The sequence below is a fragment of the Puma concolor genome, chromosome A2 (genome assembly GCF_028749965.1).
Source record: "Puma concolor isolate L17-30 chromosome A2, mPumCon1.1.hap2, whole genome shotgun sequence".
NCBI lineage: Eukaryota > Metazoa > Chordata > Mammalia > Carnivora > Felidae > Puma > Puma concolor.
Window position 1 is genome coordinate 47,892,652 of NC_141668.1, and position 20,349 is coordinate 47,913,000.

General features: G+C 55.7%; 1 protein-coding gene across 2 annotated transcripts in view; it reads left to right on the plus strand.

Moving 5' to 3' along the window:
- CRHR2 (corticotropin releasing hormone receptor 2) overlaps positions 1-20,349 on the plus strand; it is a 45,715-nt gene that overhangs the window by 13,647 nt on the left and 11,719 nt on the right. Inside the window, exons 1-5 of one of the 2 annotated variants that reach the window (XM_086693313.1) lie at positions 2,508-2,861; positions 2,998-3,123; positions 16,646-16,731; positions 18,393-18,502; positions 18,862-18,979. In XM_086693313.1, the coding sequence (XP_086549439.1) occupies positions 2,759-2,861; positions 2,998-3,123; positions 16,646-16,731; positions 18,393-18,502; positions 18,862-18,979 (543 nt within the window). In that variant the 5' untranslated portion in view covers positions 2,508-2,758. Of the gene's footprint in view, positions 1-2,507; positions 2,862-2,997; positions 3,124-16,645; positions 16,732-18,392; positions 18,503-18,861; positions 18,980-20,349 lie in introns of those variants that run through there. The other variant, XM_086693310.1, reaches the window with a different exon arrangement.

Below are 20,349 nucleotides of genomic sequence, written 5' to 3' on the forward strand. Positions count from 1 at the left end.
ACAACCATCCCAATACCTCTCCCCCAGTGCCCAGCGTGAGAGCCCCTCTCCGTCCCAGGGGCCTCCCCTCTGCCTCTGCTTCCTTAGTTAGCAAAAAGGCCCAGACTTTATTTGCAGTTGGATGTAACCTAATTGAGGAAATTTTTAGCTCTCTACAATTTCTTCCTCATTCACCTATTTTCAAACACTCAAGTGAGCTATAAAAGCCAACTCGTTCCAAAGCTGTTTCCTCTCTGTCACATCTAGGGTAACAAACAATTGTGCTTGTAAAAAGGTCCATGAAGAAATGCCCCTCATCCTGGAAGCCAGGGCACCTTGGGTCCATGGGTCTGTGCTCGGGCCCTGACTGTCCATCAGGATGCAGAACATCTTTTGGCTCTACTGTTAAAATAGTCACTTCCCAGAGGAATCTCTATTACATGTGCTCTCCCAGTGAAGAACGATCCAAGTGTCCCAGGCCATTCTGCTCTGCAGAAAGTTGCACGTGGGGCAAGAAGTCTTGGCCTCTTGTCGCTGGGCACTCCCCACACCCCAAGATAGCTAATTCCCCTGCGTGGTGGCTCTGGTGACAAGCACATTCATAAGCTTGATGTCTCCCTTTCCCCCTGTACTGCGATCCACGTGTGGAGCGCCCTCCTTTGTGCATGAATGAGACTATTTCCCAGTGAAGACGTGGGCTGACCCTGCCTGCCACATTCTGGCCTATGTGGGACCCTGTGGGGTAGGGCTTCGCCCGGGACTGGGGACAGTGCTCTGCCTAGGGTTGGGTTTGAGACTCAGATCTTAGGCTGGGGTTGGGACTCAACCTATCCTCCCCTGCTCCTGGCAATGGTTGTTATGAACACCAAGGGATCTTTGCCTCTGCAGATGCCCAGAGCTGAGCCAAGGGCTCTAACTGTCCATTCAAGAGGCAGAGGACAGGCTGGCTGGCTGATCTGTACCTTATACTTGCCAATCAGCAAGCCCTGGAGAGAGTCCAGTGCTCATCCCTGGTCTCAGTGCTCTCTGGCTCTGCCGGGGCAGTGACGGAAGCATTAATACGGAGGCTGCTGAAACCGGAGCACATAAAGGCAGCCCAGCCTGCCTCTTCCCCCTCTCTCTGCTTAGGGCATAGTGCTGGTTCAGGGTGCTATTGACCTTCTCTGGCAGCTTTGTCCCCAGAGGAGACCGGCAAGGGGGAGGACAAGACTAGTTCCTCTGAGACCTCCAGCCCAGCTGGGACTGGGTCCCAGCTCTCCCTGCCGTCTAAAGATAGAAACACTCAACACACACTCACATGCACATCTCCCTCTGCCTTTGCATCTCAAAACTCAGAACCAGAGACTCTCAGGGATGGGAGGGGCCTCAGAGAACCTTTCCCTTATGGAGAAACAGCCCCAAAAGGGAGGGCAGGAACTGGAGTAACATGCAGGGAGAATAGAGAGAGGCAAAACCAGAATCCAGCCTGAGCTGACGAGTACCACACCCAGGCCCTGCCTCCTGAGCCAGGATCCCCCCCCCCTCCCCCCCCACCCCCCACCCACCCCCCCCCACCCCCGTCAGCAGGCGTGAGCAGCCGGCCCACCTTGCGCACTCTGACAGTGAAATCAGAACACATTACGGGCAAATTCCATATAAAGGTGTTTAGGTACTATACGCACATGCGTGGGCGCCCGCGCACACACACACACACACACGCACACACACACACACACATATGGAAAGTAGTTTCAGGTGGCCCTGCCCAAAGCCAAGAACAGAGAGAGGTTCTCACGTCTCACTTTATTCTCTCTGGAGCCCGGGAGAGTAAGACCAGGGTGTTTGAAGTCCTCCAGATAATTTCAGCCAATTTCTCCCCTGGACTTGCCCATCTCATTAAATGGCAACACTGTCCCCTCCCCAGTCACCCAAGGGGAAGACGTGGTGCTATCCCTGCCTTCCTGGCTCCTGCTGGAACCCGCTCACCCGCCCCTCTCTCCAATCCGTCTTCACCAGAGCAAGCCGTCCTCTGAAATACCGCTCCGTCCCAGCCCCACCGCCTGGGACAAGTGTTCACCCGTTAAGCCCACTAGATCTCGCTAGACTGTTCCGTGGCCTCCCTGCTGCCCTCAAAGCCCCTCCAGTCCACTTCCTTCCCATCGGCCACCGGGGCTCTTCTAGAGCACAGACTTGCACGTGGACTCTCCGCTCTCCCCCGCCTCCCGTCTCCAGTGCCCCGGCTCTAGGAGAGGAAACTCAAGCGTCAAGCCGCCCAGTCCTGGCTCCCGGTGAGGGATGCCGCGGGGGGCTCCCCAGCGCAGGGGCAAGCGCGCTTTGCTGCCCCGTGCAGCCCCGGGGCCTGCGGTCCTCGGACGGGCCATTTTCCACCACCCCAGGCCCACCTGGTCCATCCCCGCCGCCCTCGTCTGGACGGCGCCCGCGCCTGAGAAGGCGGACTCGGGGCAGGGCCGGGGACCGGGGGGGACTGGTGGCCGGGGGGCTGGAGGCTGGGCCCGGCCGACTGGAGCCATCCGGCCCCGCCCCCTGGCGCCGCCATTGGCCGCGACCGAGCGGGTGGACCCGCGGCTCCGCGCGCTCCGCGGCTCCTCTCCGCGAGGGTCCCGACTTGGCAGCGACGGGCGGCAGGGCGCAGCGCTCCGAGGCTGCCCGGCAGGTCGGGGCTGGGCGGGCAGGGGCCGGGACCCGGCGCTCTCGGGACCGCTCACTCTGGCACCCAGTCCCTCGCAGCCACGCCGGGCGCGCACTCACACGCCCTGTCGGCGCGCGGCTCCCGGGCGCGATGGACGCGGCGCTGCTCTACAGCCTGCTGGAGGCCAACTGCAGCCTGGCGCTGGCCGAAGAGCTGCTCTTGGACGGCTGGGGGCTGACCCTGGACCCCGAGGGTAGGCGGAGGCGAGCGGAGCGGGAGGCGCGGGGCTCCTTCCCCGGCGTGCTGAGTGCGCCCCAGGCGCCGCGCTCTGAGCGCTCCGCGCCGCCGGCCACCTACACGAGCCCCTCTCCTCTCTCTCCCGTCTCCAGGTCCCGACTCCTACTGCAACACCACCTTGGACCAGATCGGGACGTGCTGGCCCCGGAGCGCCGCCGGAGCCCTGGTGGAGAGGCCGTGCCCTGAGTACTTCAACGGCGTCAAGTACAACACGACCCGTGAGTTGCCCTCCCCCCCGCCCCCACGCTCGATCCTCCGCCGCGGGCTCTGCGCCCGCAGCCCAGAAGAGCGGTTTAGGGAGTAGGGACGGCTCCGGACCTAGCGTCGGAGACCTGCTGAGGCGGTGGCAGCGTCGTAACGCTGAGCCCCTTGTAATGTCGGGGGCTCTCCCCCTGGCCCTACCCCACGGTAGCTTCAGACCTCAGTAAGACAGTGATTTGCCCAGAGCCCAGGAAGGGAAGGAGGAAATTCTTCCTCCCTTTTGAGGGCAGGCCTGCCTCTCACAATATATACTCTGAGTGCCTGAAGTTCCCCCTCTTTGTTTAGTCAATGCTATCCACTCCAGGGAGGAGGGGTCTCATATGCTAGGTTTCCAGACCCCAGGGTGAGTGGGGTGGTCAGACTCTTTCCTGCCAGAGAGGAAGGTGGGCCATGAGGCAGGAAAGACGGAGTGTGTGCTTGTGTTGGGTGGGGACAGAGCACAGGCACTTCTGGGCCAGAGTGTGTGGGTGTGACCTCATCCCTACCTGGATGTCAGAGAGTGGCCCTCTGGGCAGTGAGTCAGGGCTCCTGGGCAGCGTTACTCCTACTGCCCAGGTAATGTGTGGTGTCTGAATCAGGACCACCCCCCATCTCCCAGGGAGAACAGCCTGGGCCCTCCTTCCTCCTGGCAAGTCACTGGCTGGCTTGACACTCTGGGGAAGACGGCAGCGGAAGCTGCTGGAGTCACAGAGCACCCAGGTGGGGTGATGCAGCATGGGCACTGGGAGTGAGGGGACCAGAATCTGTGCCCTGGGGAAGGCCTCACGGGTGCCAAGTGGGAGTGTCTTGTGAGGCTGTGGGACACAGCATCACTGGCCACCCTGACCGGCCACTCACATCTCCAGCCCCAGCCCACCAGCAGAGAGAGGTCCTTCTCAGACCTTCAGGGAAGCTGGGTTGTTTATCTGAAGCCCCTGAACCTGGAAACATTATAGCAACCTCTCTCTGTATGTCTGTGCCTGAACAGTAGCATAGCCCCCCCTGTTACCTCACACTTGGCACATGTGTATGCCCCCCCCCCCCCCGCTGCCCCCGCCGCCCCGACTTACACACACCTGTCCAGACTCTTAGGGGCTGAGGAGATGGCTAGAGAGCAAGACAGCCTCGCCTGCCTCTGATGCTAAGCAGCACTCCCTGTCTGCCCCAACAGAAGGCTCTGGTGGGCCCAGGGAGGGGCTGCGCTCTGAGGAGCCCATCGGGAGAGGTGCTCCCGAGGAAGCCCGTGGTAGAGGTAGTCGAGCCGCTGAGGAAGATTTCTGCATTATCTAAGGACGTGCTTCCCAGCCATGATAAAAAAAACAACCACTCTGGGAGGAAGTGAGTTCCCCGACCCAGGAAGTATGCAAGCGGAAAGAGTGACTTTTATGCTCCTTTCCAGTCCTGAGATTATAAAACTGTACTTTCACATCACAGGATCATAGGGTCTCTAGTTCAGACTGGGCCTGAGGCAAAGGGCCAAGTGAGGTGATGAGGCATCTCAACCTCATGGTCTGTGGCCTTAAGGGAGCTCCACTCTGGCTCCTACCTCAGCCTGGGCTGTCCCCTGCTCTCCCCAGCCAGCCTGGAGCTCCTTGAGGGCAGAGCCTGGGTCTCTTCTTCAGAGCTGAGCATGGTCCTGAGTCAATCCTTTTACTGATCAGCTACTATATGCGAGCCACTGCACTATCATTGACACCCTCTCTCACAATTGCAACAGACAAAGGAATACAGTGATAAATGCCCTGATGGAGCAGAGCAAGGGGACTGTAGGATGGGAGGAAGGGGACAGACAAGGCAGGGAAGACTTCCCAAAGGAGATGCTGGAGCACATACCAGACCACTCATGTCACATCAAGTGAGAGGCTGAAAAACGGTCAGGGCGCCACCGAGGTTGGCAAATGGAGTGCCAATTAGCTCCTGGTACCTAATGAGCAATTTTCCTCGTTTGGACCAAAGTGCTGCCCACACTACAGCTGCTGGGGAACAGGAGCATGGGGTGCTGGGAGCATTGCCATTAACCAGAGCGGCCGGCTGAGGTGGGAAGAGCGAGCAAGCTAATGGCAATGGAAATGTGATTGATTTCTCCCCTGCCCTGCCTCCTGGACGCTGTTTTCCCTTCTCAATGGGATCTTTCCTTTACAAAGGATGCAGGGAGGAAATGAACTCCTATGAGAAGCCTTGAGGAAAAGGAGCAGGGACCTGGTTCCTCTTCCTGCCCAGTTCTGCTATGCTATAGTCAACCCTCCATTGAAGCCTCATTCTTTAGAGGGCCAGCATTCCCAGGGTAAGACAGCAGCTTAGCCTTTAGTCCCCATGAACTTTCTTCCACTCAGCTGAGCACAGAGAGTCTGCCACAAAGCTACCAAGAGTGGATCATTTTCCAGGCACCACCTACCACTGAGAGAGCTTTGCACACGTGATCCCACCGATGCCCACCTCCCGAAGGCCCCCTGAGATATGTACTGCTTTTACGCCCATGTTGCAGACAGGAAAACTGAGGCTTAGAGACACGAAGTGACTTTTCAAAGTTATATAATCCCCTCCTATGCACCAGTGCAGGCAGAGGAATCCGCAGCCCTCGCTCTCTTTGGGGCAGTACTGCCTCCAAAAAAGTTCTTGAGGAGACAGAAAAAGGACTGCTGCTTCTACCCTGGAAGATCTGGGCGGGCTTAGCCCCCTGGGCTGGACTTCTAAGGACCAGTGGGCTTTGAGCAGGTGAAAGTGTAACAGGTATACAGGAGGAGATGGGACCATGCTTTGTGCCTCGGGACTGGCGAGTGTTGTGTGGAGCACAGGTAGGAGGAGACAGAAACAGACAAGAGCAGATGGGTGGATGTTGGTCAGATGATGCAGGGCATTGCAGAGGACTTCACTGTCAGGTGCAGGAGGGAACCTGGGGCAGAGGAGCTCAGCTTTGGGGCACGGAGCCTCTAGAGACAAGAGGAGGGGTTACGAAGCTACTGCAGCTGGCCCAAGTCTAATGGAGGCTGCGGGAGCAGAGGAGGGGATGGGTGCAGGAGACTTTGGGCACTTGTCACGTACAGGACTGGGGTGGGACGGGGACGCGGGAGGAGTCAGGGATGACACCGGGAAAATGCTGAGCATAGTTGGAGACACATAGTCCCTCAGGTGCAGGAGAGACATCTGAGTGCAGGTGTCCATCCAGAATGCAGTCGGCCGGAAGAGGAAAGCCCAGGAGAGCACTTCCTACTAGAAGCAAGGCATTGAGAGTTCTTGGATGTGTGGTTAGCTAACTGCTGCAGGGGGCAATGCAGGAGGCCCATGCAGAGCCTTAATGATTTTCACCCAGAGACTATCTCCAGCTGCAGCAGGACCAAAGGAAGGGATGGGACTTGTCCGTGGTCACACATGCTGTCCCTGCAGAGCCAAGTTAAGGACCCGTGTGTCTGAGTTCCCTCCAGGGTTCTGCCCACCACCCACACTTCCGTGTCCCAGGGTCCACGTGTCTGTGTTGTCGTTTCACCTTTGTTAACTCGTTAATCTTTACATTGACCCTTTGATGAGGTGTAATATTATCCTCATATTACACATGGGGAAACGGAGACACAGAGAAGTTAATTGACTTGATGATAGTCACACAGCTTATAAAAGAGTAAGGATTCCAACTCGGGCTCTGCTGCCTCTCAGAAAGCAACTGTGCCGGTTTAAACAGAGAAGGGATTGCGTAAAAGAATATCAAGGAGCTTGTGGAATCACTGGGTGGGCTGGGGCCCCCAGCCAAGAGCTCAGGGCAGAGCTGGCCCAGTGAGGGAACCTTACTCTCTCTGAGTAAGACCGGCCACCAGATAGGCCACACTTCTGCTACCAACCCCGCCTGTGATGCTTAAGCTTTCTGCAGTGGCCGCAGGGAGGCCTTCTCCGTTTCTGTTTTGTGGACCCCCAGCTCCATAATTCCCTTGGAGCAGGTGCATCTGGTGGGGTGGGGGAATATGGGAGGCTCTAGGTCCCACACTCCAGCTCTGACTACGGGGAAGCCTGGAAGGTGAGAACCTGGCATTTCAGCTCTGTGGCAGGAAGTGGCCTCTGGCCCCCCACAGGTTTCCCGGAGCCCATACAGCATGCAGGTTCAAGTCCTGGGCCACCCAAATTCCATAATGTCCGTACATAGTATAAGCCGGTGCAATTCTAAAACGCTTCCGGGGCCTCAGTCTCCCTGTCTGCAAGGAGAAAGGAAATTGATTAGCCCCAGTGGGTTGGCCAGAAGCAGGCAATATACTCCCTTCCCTCCCACCTCCCACCATCCTGTGCAGAGCCTGAGCCCATGTCTGTGTGTGCATGTCTGTATGTCTCCCTGTCTCTGTTTCTGTTCCTGCCTGTGTGTGGCTCTGTCTTTGTCTGTGGGTATATTTTCTCTTTCTTTCTATGTGTATGTCTCTGTCTTTCCCGGTTTCTCTCGTTTTCTATCCCTGCTTCCTTCTCTTTCCCTCCTTCCCACCCTCCACTCTCCCTTTCCAGCTCCCTTACTCCCTCTTTCCCTCCCTCCCCCTCTCCACCCCCTGCTCAATCCTCTGCCTCTCCCTCCTCCCATCCCTCATTTTATCTGCCGTGGTCCCATACCTCCTCCTGCCTGTTTCTGTGGCCCTTGTAGCTGCAAAGGAGGGTCCTGCTGCCCCCTGGATGGGGTCCATTTTCATTTTCCTCCTGCAGACTTGCTAAACCCAGCACAGCTCAGCCTCAGTCTCCTTGACCTCAGACTCCCTCCATAACCTATTAGGAACTTTTGGGCCCATGTGTACTGAGGCATCTGCCAGCACAAGGGGAAAACAGACACGCCACCTAACCTAACCCCACGGAGAGGACTGTGCGTCCCTACTTCCCAGAACCCCGCTCTAGAGACGTGCTGAAACACTGCTTGCGTCGGAAACACATAAACTGTTGGGACCGCCTGCTTCTGTAGAAATCCCCTCTCCAGCCCTGAGGGCATGCGGTGATCAGTGCTGAGCCCGGCCCTCAGAGAACCCCAGGCTGCCTCAAGGCCAGGCTCACACAAGCCAGCAGTCAGGGATTGGAAAGGGGGGCTCGAGCGGTGGGCACTGGAGCATTCCTGGAAAGCTTCCTTGAGGAGGTGGGAGTGCTTCTTGATGGTGGAGATGTCGCACCTATTGGCCCATGAGGCAAGGGTATGAGCCTCAGGGAGGGCTCTAAACCGTCTCCCCTCTGGGTTGAGGAAGTAGAATCCAGAAACTCAGGTCTGCATTCTTAGTCCCCAGGGAGATCTGTTCACACCCTGACCCCTGAGGCCAGGAGCCTGTTCCCATCCAGGCCTCTCCTCCCCTGCTACTTAAGGGTGGGAAACGACTGGCCCGGAGAGCAAGACACTTGCCCAGGGTCTCGCAGAAAGCCAGGGCCCTGAACGGCATCTGCTGGCTGTGAGAGCTCTTGGCATCTGCTCTGGCATTTTTCCACCTCTGCATGCATGGGGCCCAGGTGGCCAAGAAGTGTGCTGGGGGAATCTCAGGTGTTCCCTGCCTGAGGACCCTTCATCTCAGAGAGGACCAAAGGCACAGCCACTCCCGATCTCCTCTCCCTCCCTCCCCAGGACCTCTCCAGCTGCTTACAGGCCCTTTTCCTGCCCAGGCTCACCTCTCATTGGCTTCGTGGGAGTATTGGCCTCTTCTCACTGTAAACAAGGTTTTCAAACGTGCATAAGACCTGAGCCTGCCTTCCAGGGATTCCCCAGAGAGACTCTTGAAGAGAACTCTTTGATATTTACTCTTAAGTGAAGTCAAGATCGTAGGAGCACATGGGAGGAGGTCGATTCCAAAAGGAAGGGAAAGCAAGCTGGGAAGACTTCACAGAGGAAGTGTTGTTGGATGGGGCCTTGAAAAATTGGGCCAGTGTTGTGCCAGCTGGAAGGGAGAGTGGGAATAGATGGAGAGGAGACGTGGGTGAAGGGAACAGGGTCATGGAGGCTTTGAATACCAAACCAGGGTGTGGGCCTCGATTCTGCTAGTGGTAGTGCTCCCAGATGCTTGTTCATAGCCCCATGGTGCAGGAACAGAATATTCTGGTGGGACACTGCTTGATTTTCAGGATGTACCTTTGAAATCTAAATCCAGGGTGGTTGAGAACTTTGAGAACCCCCCTCTATGCGCTAAGCAACCACCTGCTGAGTCTGGAACCCCACAGCAAAGCCCCAGCCCCACTGACTCCCAGGGACCATCCTCCCAAAGGCCCCAAGTGCAATCCACCTACCCGAAATCAGGCGCTCCAGAGTCTGGTGGGAAGTTCCTTTCATAGCACCTGCAGGGGTGGAGGCTGGGGTGAAGGAGACCAGGAGGAACCCAGGCCCAGATTCAGGAGGGCAGATCTAAATCCTGGCTATGCCCTGATTCACTGAGTGACAGGGAGGTCCCCCTCATCCAAGTCTCAGTGTCGTCATCTGTGTGACAGGGACAGAAAACATGCTGACCTTGTGAGGCCCTGTCAAAACTGGGGAGATCATGCTGTTTGGGGTTCCTGAGGACAGCTGGAGTGTTGTCAGCAGGAGGAGTAGAGGGGGCGTATGGGGCCCAGACCAAGGGGCAGTTGTATCCTTGGGATCATGTCCTTGAGGGTCCTGTTCATGCCAAGGATGGTTGTCCTCGTTCTGGGGGACGTGGCCTCGGTCATCTCCGAGAGCCACCACAAGTCTGTGGCCCCTGGATGGTGTTGTGGGAGGGAGCAGGCCACCTACACTCGGAGGCCTGATCCCCAAAGGCCTCTGGAGAGAGGCAGGTCCTTGGCCCTCCAGAGAAATGCCATTGTTGGTAAAGGGAGGACATAGGATTCTGCCAGACAAAGATGTCTTGACTCCACATTACCTCACAGAAACTCAAGTTGAAATCCTGTTCTTTTTAATTTTTTTATTAAAAAATTTTTTTTAATGTTTATTTATTTTTGAGAGAGACAGAGGGTGAGCAGGGGAGGGGCAGAGAGAGAGGGAGACACAGAATCTGAAGCAGGCTCCAGGCTCTGAACTGTCAGCACAGAGCCCGGCGCAGGGCCCAAACTCACAAACCGCGAGATCGTGACCTGAGCTGAAGTCGGACGCTTAACCGACTGAGTCCCCCAGGCGCCCCTGAAGGCCTGTTCTGATTCCGGCCAGGCCACGGCCTGCTTGTCTCCCCTTTGGGCTATACTTTATCCTCTTTGAGGCTTCGTGTCTCTGTATTAGGCGGGGGGTGAGCTTGACAAGCTCTCATGGTCCCCCAATCCTGATGTTCCTCTGTGCCACACAGCAGCCTCTGCCTCAAGGGTCCCCTGCTCGCCTTCTCTTCCCTATTTCCCCCTGCAGGCCACAGACTGGCGTCATGGCGACAAGCCCATTGAGTGTTGCTAGGGAAGTCTACAAGGAGGAAGCCTTGCACAGTAGAGGCGAGAGCAGGAGGTAGGCACCTCCGCCCACTTGCACCCACCCTGGGGAGGGCAGTGACCTCACACTGTGAGCTGCCTTCCAGTCATACCTCTTCCCTGTTTCATGGGCCCAGTGTGGTCTCCATTAAACTGCTCTGTGCCTCCCTGACTCAGTTTCCACCCCCCGCCCCCGCCCAGTCTGCTCTAAGTTTAGACACTTAACCGTGCCATGCGTACTCAAGGAGGGAAAGACATCATTAGTGAAAAGGCCTTTGGAAATAAGGAGCTGAGGGTTTTTCGGAGGTCCAGACGGACAGCTGGGGCCCCAGGTGCAGTGTCCACACGACACTGAAGAAATGGAATAGCAGTTCCCTGTCTCTCGTCCCACATATCCTGAGCAGATGGCCCTGGGGAGGCCCTTCCCAACCTGATGACCGTGTGGACGATGGCAGATTCCCAGTGTCGCAACCCAGGTCATGCTGGTTGAGCTTAGAGGAGCGTCACCACTGCAGCCCCCGCCACCAGCGGGCTGCAATCAGACCAAGACAGGACACGCTGAAGCCAGGCCCCAGAGCAGGCCGGCCCTGGTCAGCCGCAGCAGCATTTCAGCGATGCAAGAGTGTTAACTCAGGGAGAAGCCCTGTGTTTGGGAAGCTCGGGGGAACTCACCGCTGGTGCCATGACCTTGCCTCGCTTCCCGAAAGGGTGTCTTAACTGGAGGCAAGAAAACTGTTTGTCATGCCCCACAGCATCACTGCCTCGTTCAGGCAGTAGAGATTAAGAGATAAGAAAGGTGAGCAAGGTGAAGGGCCACGGTTTCCCAGCAAGGCCCCAAGCCAGACGGGAAAGATATGGCCACGTCTGGAGTAGCCCAACTCCCAGGGAAGGTCAGTAAGGGGACTGAGGATGGGACGTCGGGCATGTCCTGCAGCCATCTCCCGCACTGGGGATCTGGACATGAAGTAGCTAAGACACCGCCGTAGAGGCACAAGTTGCCGCATCTTCTGGAACACGGTTGCTCGGCGACCCCCAACGTGTCATTGTCCCTCTTCGGGCCCCTCCAGACCAAAGGAGGGAGAAACTGGCTCCCCCTCTTAAATTCCCAAGAGGGTGCCTGCTGACTCCGTTTCCAGCGTGCTTTCCTGGGAATGGTCGAGGCTTTCTTGCCTAGAATCTGGAGGATGCCTGACAGCAGCTTTGCGATTTTGGACTGCCATTGCTACCCCTCGTGGGGCTGTCCTGACGGTGTCCGCAGCGCTGGCAGTCGTGCTCGGCCCACCTGTGGCATGTGTATGAGACCCGAGATGCCTGCTGCATGTGTGACTGTCTTGCATTTACAAAGTGCAGCTTCCAGAGCCTGGGCCCCCGAGGTGGCCAGCGGTCTTCTCGGCCCACTCCAAGTGAGTCTCTTGTCTTCATCCAGAGTCACATAGACAACAGCACCATCTCGGTCCATCCCGTGCACTCGATTCTATGTAGCTCTTAAGAGAGGGCCGGAGGGGAGGGCAACCTTGGCCTTGCCCCACTAGCTGGGAAAGAGCAATCCTGACCCAGAGTGGGCTGGGAGAAGTGAGTAGTGGAACCCTCGAGGGGCCGGAGCAGCCTTGGAAGCACCTAGAGGAGCTGGGGCTGAAGCTGGGCCTTGAGACAGGGCCTGAATTAGTGTGATCTTCTTGGGCTGGGCCCAGGGACACAGGGTGAATGCAGGGTGGGAGGGCTGTGTCCCAGGAGCTTTCCAGTGTCTCACACAGGCCTTGGTGGGGAGCGGAGAGTGGTGTCATTCTGCTGTCCGCAGTGCTGAAAGGTCCTGCCGTGCACAGTGACCCCATTCCTTCAGTAAATATTACTTCTGGCCCTTCCCACCTCCCTGCCAGCACCTTCTTGCCCTAACTTCCTGTCATTTTCTTTCCAGATATCCAATGACCATGTTGCGGCCCTTCCACCAGTCCCATTCACTCCCCATGCCCAGCCTGTCGCTGGCACCCACCCCCCATAACTCCCACCCAAAATGGTCCCTGTAGTCCCTGTCCCCCATGCCTTATCAGCTAGACTATCAGAGATAGAAATGCCAGTCTACAGAGCACTTGAAAGTGACATAGGGGTGTTTGGGGTTGCCATAATGGCTCCACTGGCATTTAGTGGATTGAAAAGTCCCACACAACAGATACCTGACCTACCTGACATGCCAATAAATAACATCCTCTAGATGATGTACATTTCTTCTACTGAGAGGAGAAACCGAGGCCAAGAGGGAAGGGACTTTGCTAAGGTCACTTAGCCAACCAGCCAGAGACAAAACCACAGCTAGCATATAAGCCCTCATCTTCTCCCAGCCTGGCTTCTGAACCACGCAGGTGACCGTCTGAACGAGGAACTCTTATCCAAAAGGGGTCGGCATCTGAAAGAGGGAAAGGCTGTTATAATGGGAGCTTTCGGCAGACCAGGGCCACTTTGCGGGAAGAGATCTGGCACGCTGCTGGCAATAGGGACCAGGATTCCCAGGCCGCAGAGCCCTGGAAGAGAGGATCTTGCTTGCATCACCCAGACCCTAATGCCCCTGGCAGGCCATGCCGCACACCATCAGCATTGATCTTCGGCAGGGGCGCTTGTGTTGCTGTGGTAACAGGCACCCACCTCGCTGCATCCATCCCTGCGATTCTTGTCTGGCCACCTGCCCTCAGACTTTCCGTGCTCATCCTCCCATAATTCCCAGGTGTAGGGGGCAGGGGACTCCTGCTTTAGTCTCTCCTGTCCAAAGCTGTGCTTGAGGGCACAGTGTCCTCATTAGCCGGCTCCCCTGGAGAACTGGGCACATTTGTCTTCCAGTCCTCTGGTACCTGGTGTCTGTAGCCAGAACCTCATCTCCAGGCACAACTGGGCCCCAAGAGGGCAGCCCCTTTCCACCAGCACATCCCACATCTCAGACCCTGCTTTCCAAGGTTTTGGCACATCGGAGTTTGTTTGATGCTGAAAAGGTATATTTGATGGCTGATTCCTAAGGGGGGTCCAGAGAGTCCCATATGGTCTCTGCCTACCTACCCCAGGGAGCTTGACTTCAGCAGCAAAGGGAAAAAAAAAAAAAAGAATCAGGTCCAAAAAGATGAAATCCGTAGTGAATTATGGCAAATCGTCTAAAATAGCTTTTTGGTTTTCAAACTATGGGTTATAGCACAATAGTGGATTATGAAGTCAATTTAGTGAGTCATGACCAGCATTTGTACATAAAATAAATAGAACTCATTAGAACAGAATAGGAAGAGAAGTATTATAGCTGTGGTCAAGGTAAATTTTGCTTTGTGAAACGGGACCCACCAATGCAGGGGGTGTGTGTGAGGCGGGGTGGAGGGGTGAGTACGGGATTTTGACATAAAATAGATACACTGCTGTGGTTCAAGCACAGTAGAATGTGAAGGCCTATGTTTCGAGAGATGGCAAGACCTAGAGAAGGCTTTTAGAGGGAAAAGAAGAAGTGACTCCTTACATGCCTAGGGTGTTGGGGAGGCCTTCAGGAGGAGATGGCATTTGAGCTGGGGTAGGCGTTTGTCAGTGAGCCATGGGTGAGAGCAGCAAAGAGTGTGTTCCAAGGGGTGGCTCAGCCCAGATCCGGCTGTGTGCCAGACCTGCAAGGGCAAGTGATAAGTGCCATGTGGAGAGGTGGCGGGAAGGGGGGTGGGTTCCAGAGAAAGAAAACCAGGAGACAGAATTCATAAAACCTGGTACCCCGGGGGAACATTGACGTGAGGGACCAGAATGGTCTCAGATTTGCAGCATCTCTATCCTGACTCCCTCCCACCCTCAAGCCCACCCTGTAGTCAGTGCCATCAAGAGCTGTCATACTCGGGAAAGTATTCTTGAGTTCCTGTCTTTGGTTAGCCCCACACTGATCAGCAAGACCAGACTCAGAACCTGAACAACTCAGGCCAGGTAATGAGCCAGGGATGAGGCGTGAGGCTCAGGCTATGAGGACTCTGGGGTGAGGTGGGGGGCGGGTGCGGGGGGGGGGGGCTTAGGGGAGAGAAATCTGTGAGATGGGAGCAATCAAAGAGGCCTTCCTGGAAGAAGGGGCTTAGCACTGAACTTCAGGAAAGCTGGATAACATCTATGAACACATCCCCAGAAGATAAATGTTCTGCGCTTTAAACCAGGCCTGTTGAGAGGGACTCTAAAGGGATTGTTCATCTTACAAAAGGATCTGTCCTCCCGGGATACCTCTACGTGGGTCCTTTTGACTCACTCCACACTCTGTCCTTTAGTTCAGTAACATCACTAACCCTGTGCATCAAATTCTCTTAACACACAACCTTTCTGTAGCAAAACAACCCTGAGGAATGAGAAAACCCAAGGGTGCCAAGAGTGGATGTGGGTGCCCGGGTGAGGGGCGAAGAGCTGGTGTCCTCACGTTGGGGTCAGAACCGCCTTGACTCCCACCAGGGCCAGAGCCCTGCCCAAGGCAGCCTCTAGCTGACAGGCCCAGGAGGCAGGAACAGGCCAGTAACGACCCTGAATTTGAAAACTCCGGAGCTCTGAGCACCAAATTAAAAAACAATTAAGCTAGTAGAATCTCCCCCATTGTTTCTGCTCCTTAGCAAGTGCTCCCTCAATAATTCCATTGCTTTTAACTGTCAGCTCAACAGAAGTGGGTTTTTTTTTTAAGTACCTTAATTATTTTAGAACTCACTGCTTCCAAAAACAACCCAAGTTTCCCCCTCCAACTCTGTGACTCTGTGCTCTGTGACCTATTTATTTTAATTAGCTTTATGTCATATATCTAACATCAACCCAAAAGAAAAATCTACAAACAACTGCCCATTAGCCAGAGAGCAGAAAACCCTAGTACATGTCACTCCCAAACAGTGGATCGTTCAGGATTCCTAACGAAGTGGGGGAGGTCAGATACACTCTAATGATGCAAAGCAGAGGCTGGCAAAGGGCTTTGGAGTTCTCAGGTGGGAGGGTTCCTTCTGGGTGGTAGTTGAGGGTGGGCTCCCTGGAGGAGGTGGCTTAAGAGCTAGGACTGACGGTCAAGCTAGGATTTCAAGGAAAGTAAGTCTAAGCATTCTCTGGCCTTCCTACATTCCCCGCTGACAAAACCTGCACTCGTATATCTCAGACATCGGTGCTCTGAAATGTCTTTTCACGTATCACGTTCCAGTTTTAATAGGGAGGCCGGTTGTCAGACACTGGGAGATCTCACATGGGGGGTGCTCTCCCAGGCAGTGGCAGCTCAAGTCTGGCAACACAGTCCTGTTTCCCCAAACGTGCCTCATTCCTGTGTACCCCTGCTCAGCAGCCTAGGGGTTAAGAACAGGCAACCCGAAGCTAGACCTTCTGCATTTGAAGCCTGGCTCTACCTCTTCTCATTTTTATATCCTTGACAAGCAGGTTAATCTCTTTGTGCCTCAGTTTCCTCCTCTGTAAAATGGATTTATATTACTCATGGGGTTGCTGGGAGGACTGAATGGACAATACCCAAAGCGGTTAAAAGAGGTTCTGGTCTGTGGTAAACGCCTATGTGAATGGTAGCTGTTATTCATTCATTCATTCGCTCATTCATTTTAGAGAGAGAAGAGAGCGCAGCGGGGGAAAGGGGGAGAGAGAGACAGACTTCCAAGCAGGCTCCACAGTGTCAGCGCAGAACCCAGTGTGGGGCTCGATCTCACGAACCATAAGACCATAATCCTGAACCAAAATCAAGAGTCAGACACGTGCCAGACTGAGCCACCCAGGTGCCCCAGAGTTACGAAAACAGAAGTGCTGGTACTGGTGGGGAAGGTACAGATCTCATAAGTATAAAATGAGAGAAGAATGGAAATTATGTGGTGTGCTGAAAGCAGCGAATCTTCAGCCACAACCCAGGGCTCACAGTCAGGTTCCGTTTCGAATACAATTGAAGAAAGTATACACAATGCTAGTCACAGATTGTGTCAGAAACGGGTTTTATCATGCCTTTTAGCTGCCACGTGTGGGCAGCCTTTTGCACAACCTTCACATAAATGACTTTCACGTGAACTTTTAGACGGGCGTTGTGTTTCCTGGCTTAGAGAGGCTGAGAAGTATGGCCCTCATCCTGTGGGCCCCAGGGAGCCAGGGAGTGTTCTTGAGGAGAGGAGGGACTTGCCCCTTGGTGGTTGGCATCTTTTGTAGGGAACGCCTACAGAGAGTGCTTGGAGAATGGGACGTGGGCTTCACGGATCAACTACTCACAGTGCGAGCCCATTTTGGATGACAAGGTGAGTGGCTCCCACCAGCCCCAACCCCGGTCCTTGTATAAGCATCAGGACTCAGGCTGAGCATAGAGGATCCCAAGAGTGACAGAATCGGTCCTTGTGCAATCCAACCACACCTTTTTGCACTTGCTTCTCCTGCCCCCATGTCCTGTCCCCTGCTCAGTGACACTATAGTAGAGAAGGGGGACAGGGACCCCCACCTTTGGGAGAGCTCTGGCTAGCAGAAGACACAACCAAGATGGCACGTGACACAAGAAAGGAATGACGGTGTGATCAGTGTCCCAACATCTAATAGGCTGTGTGACTTCCTTCCTCCCCTGGGCTTCAGTCTCCCCATCTGTCATTCTTTAAAAAAAAAAAATTTTTTTTTAATGTTTATTTATTTTTGAGAGAGAGAGAACAGGGGAGGGGCAGAGAGAGAGGGAGACACAGAATCCTAAGCAGGCTCCAGGCTCTGAGCTGTCAGCGCACAGCCCATGCGGGGCTCGAACTCACGAACCGCGAGATCGTGACCTGAGCCGAAGTCGGATGCTTAGTCAACTGAGTCTCCCAGGCGCCCCAACCCATCTGGCATTCTGATTCTGTGACTCCGCAGGGAGATAAGCACAGTCCCCAGAAGGGTGAGCCCCATGAGAAGCTGGGTCCTGCTCAGACCTCACCAGCCCCCTTGCTCAGGAACCAGACCCCCTGCCGCTTCCGGTGCCAGCCTCCTCTCCTTTGAAGCTACACCTCCCTCCTGACCCAAAATGATACGTGCCCCCTTCATCTCCCTCTTCCTTCACCCATTACAGCCCCCAGTGAGGCTGGAACTTGCCCCCCCCAAAGAAGTTCCAAGTTCCGAGGAAAAACATTTATCTACCCTGAGAAAGTGATTCTACAAAATGCGAGCCAAAGGGGGTCTGCAGTGGGGCCACAGGAATGGCTAGTGGGACAGGTCATAAAGGAAAGAAGGAGGTTCCTGCCAGACCTCTGTCCTCCCCTCCCCACCTCACGGCCCCTCTGAGCAGCGGCAGACCACAGTGGGCACAGGGTGGGGGACAGCCTGCCCTGGCAGGAAGGAGTATTTTACCACTGTTTCTGTTTACAATTGCCGGCACATGGGGATCAGTACAAGGAGACCGGCTTCTATTTGGTTTTGATATTGTTCTTAACTTCTCTACAGACGTTGCACCCCCTCCCTGCTACATCCGGGACAGACTGATCCCAAGGCTTCCCCCAGACTTCCCAGGGCTTGCTGCTTCTGGGGCAGGAGGGCATTTTGGCCCACTGTACAGATGTCAAAACCGAGGCCCAGAGATAGAAATCAACTCACAGTCACACAGCCAGCAAGGGTCTGAGCTGAGGTGAAACACAGGTGTGGCAACTCCGAGTCCAGAGTTAAAGAGACCGTAAAATCTAGGGAGCCACACCCAGGGCATATCTCAGAATGCCTTGTGTCCAAGCCTGCCCCCAGATTGCATGTCGGGAGGCCTGATTACAGCCGTTTATACCAAAAGCCTCATGGCCAACAGGCGTGAGCCCTGGGAGCCAGGTGTGATGATGACACTTGAAGCCACTTCTGCCTCCAAGGTCAGGACACGCAGGGTGGCCATAGCTAGAGTGCCCAGCCAAACCTTCATGCGCCCCGTGCCTCCGTCTGCCTGTGTACGTGTCTGTCTGTCCAGCAAAGGAAGTACGACATACACTACCACGTCGCCCTCGTTGTCAACTACCTGGGCCACTGCGTCTCTGTGGCAGCCCTGGTGGCCGCTTTCCTGCTTTTCCTGGCTCTGCGGTGAGTCCATCCCTACCCACGGCCGCTTCTCCCTGCCCCTCCCCCCACAGCACCCCCTTCACCCCTCCCAGACATTCTCGCCTCCACTCTGAGGGCCCTGAAGCCAGTGGACAGGAGTGCGGGGGAGGTGCCAGGTCACCAACCTGTGGCAGGCCTGCAGGATGCAAAAGGGGAACTGAGTGACCCAGCCATGGCCGCCACAGGTGGGAATGTGGCTCCTGGTGCAGACCTGCCTTCACCCCGGTGGAGTCTCTACCTGGCCTTGGGAGGCGCCATTCCCGCTGGTCCCTGACCCCGGGCAGAGCCCATCTCCGCCGACTCCCCGTCCCCGGCTGACCCCTGACCTGGGCCTCCCACAGGAGTATCCGCTGTCTGCGGAACGTGATTCACTGGAATCTCATCACCACCTTTATCCTGCGAAATATCATGTGGTTCCTGCTGCAGCTCATCGACCACGAAGTGCATGAGAGCAACGAGGTCACTGGGCTGAGGCTTGGGGCTTGGGGGGCGGGGGGTGGGGTCCGGGCTCTGGCGGCACCCTCTCGGGCCCAGTCCTCAGGTGTAGGCCTGGCCTGAGCTCACCTCTGCCCCAGTCGTTATCCCTCCAGAGCTGGGGCCAGTCAGGGCTGGGTAGGGGTGGGGGCAGGGAGGCACTGCCAGGCCCGGGTCTTGGAAGCAGCACTAAACTCACACGAGACTGGCTGATCCTGTCCCACTCCCCATCTTCTGAATTCAGGACCTCCCAAAGACCCCTTAGAGAAGAAGAGGCTGGAAGTCGGCTCTGTTGAGCTTTATGTCGCTTAATTCCAATGAGACGCCTGTAGGGATTATTTTCCCCATGACACAGACATGGAAACTGAGGCTCAGGGAGGTTATATGAGTCTTTTTTTTTTTTTTTAATGTTTATTTATTTTTGAGAGAGAGAGAACCGGGGAGGGGCAGAGAGAGAGGGAGACACAGAATCCTAAGCAGGCTCCAGGCTCTGAGCTGTCAGCCCAGAGCCCGACGCGGGGCTCGAACTCATGGACCGTGAGATCATGACCTGAGCCGAAGTCGGCCGCTTAACCGACTGAGCCACCCAGGCGCCCCAGGTTATGTGAGTCTTTACTGATGCCTCTACATCTGAGCCAGCAGGATCTTGACCAGGCCACCCCATGTGTTTGCTATGCGCCCCTGGATTTGCGTCAACTGCCACTGTACTATGTATGTCCAGGCCACTGAGACTAATGAGGCCAAGCACAGAGTTCTGTGGCACACCATCAGAGACTTCTCAATACATTTTCTTTGGACAGCGGGCCTGTGCCGACATGCGGCCTGGCTTGACCCTTATCTTGGCCCCACATTAAGCCCTGCCTCAGTGCTAACTGAGTTAAACCCCATTTGGGGTATGCTACAGCCCGATGTTAGTTTGAGCTCATAAACTGTCGCTTAACTTGGAGAAGAAGCAAGGCTGGGAGGAGGGGATCTTTAGCTTTCCCCCTCGGCAGGACTTTTTGAGAAGAGGAGACAGACAACCACATGGGGCCCAAGATCAGGGCTGGGACCATGGGAGAAAGCTGCAGAGGCAGAGACCAGAGCAGCACAGGCCCGTCGGACAGCTGTCAGAGCCAGCCAGAGAGGGTATGCGCTGTCCACGGGGAGGTGGGGGCAGAGAACTTGGGCTCCTCTGACCACCATTCCCTTATCTCAGCCTCGGCTCTGAGTATGCCTGGGGGACGAAGCCTGGGGAAAGGTGGCCAGGGAGGTTCCGCTGAGTAGAGGTCTGGCCTGGAGGCCTGAGGCCTGGCCGTGGCTTGCTGTGGCCCCGGACAGCCTTTCTGTCTGTCTGCATGCCCACCTTCAGTCTG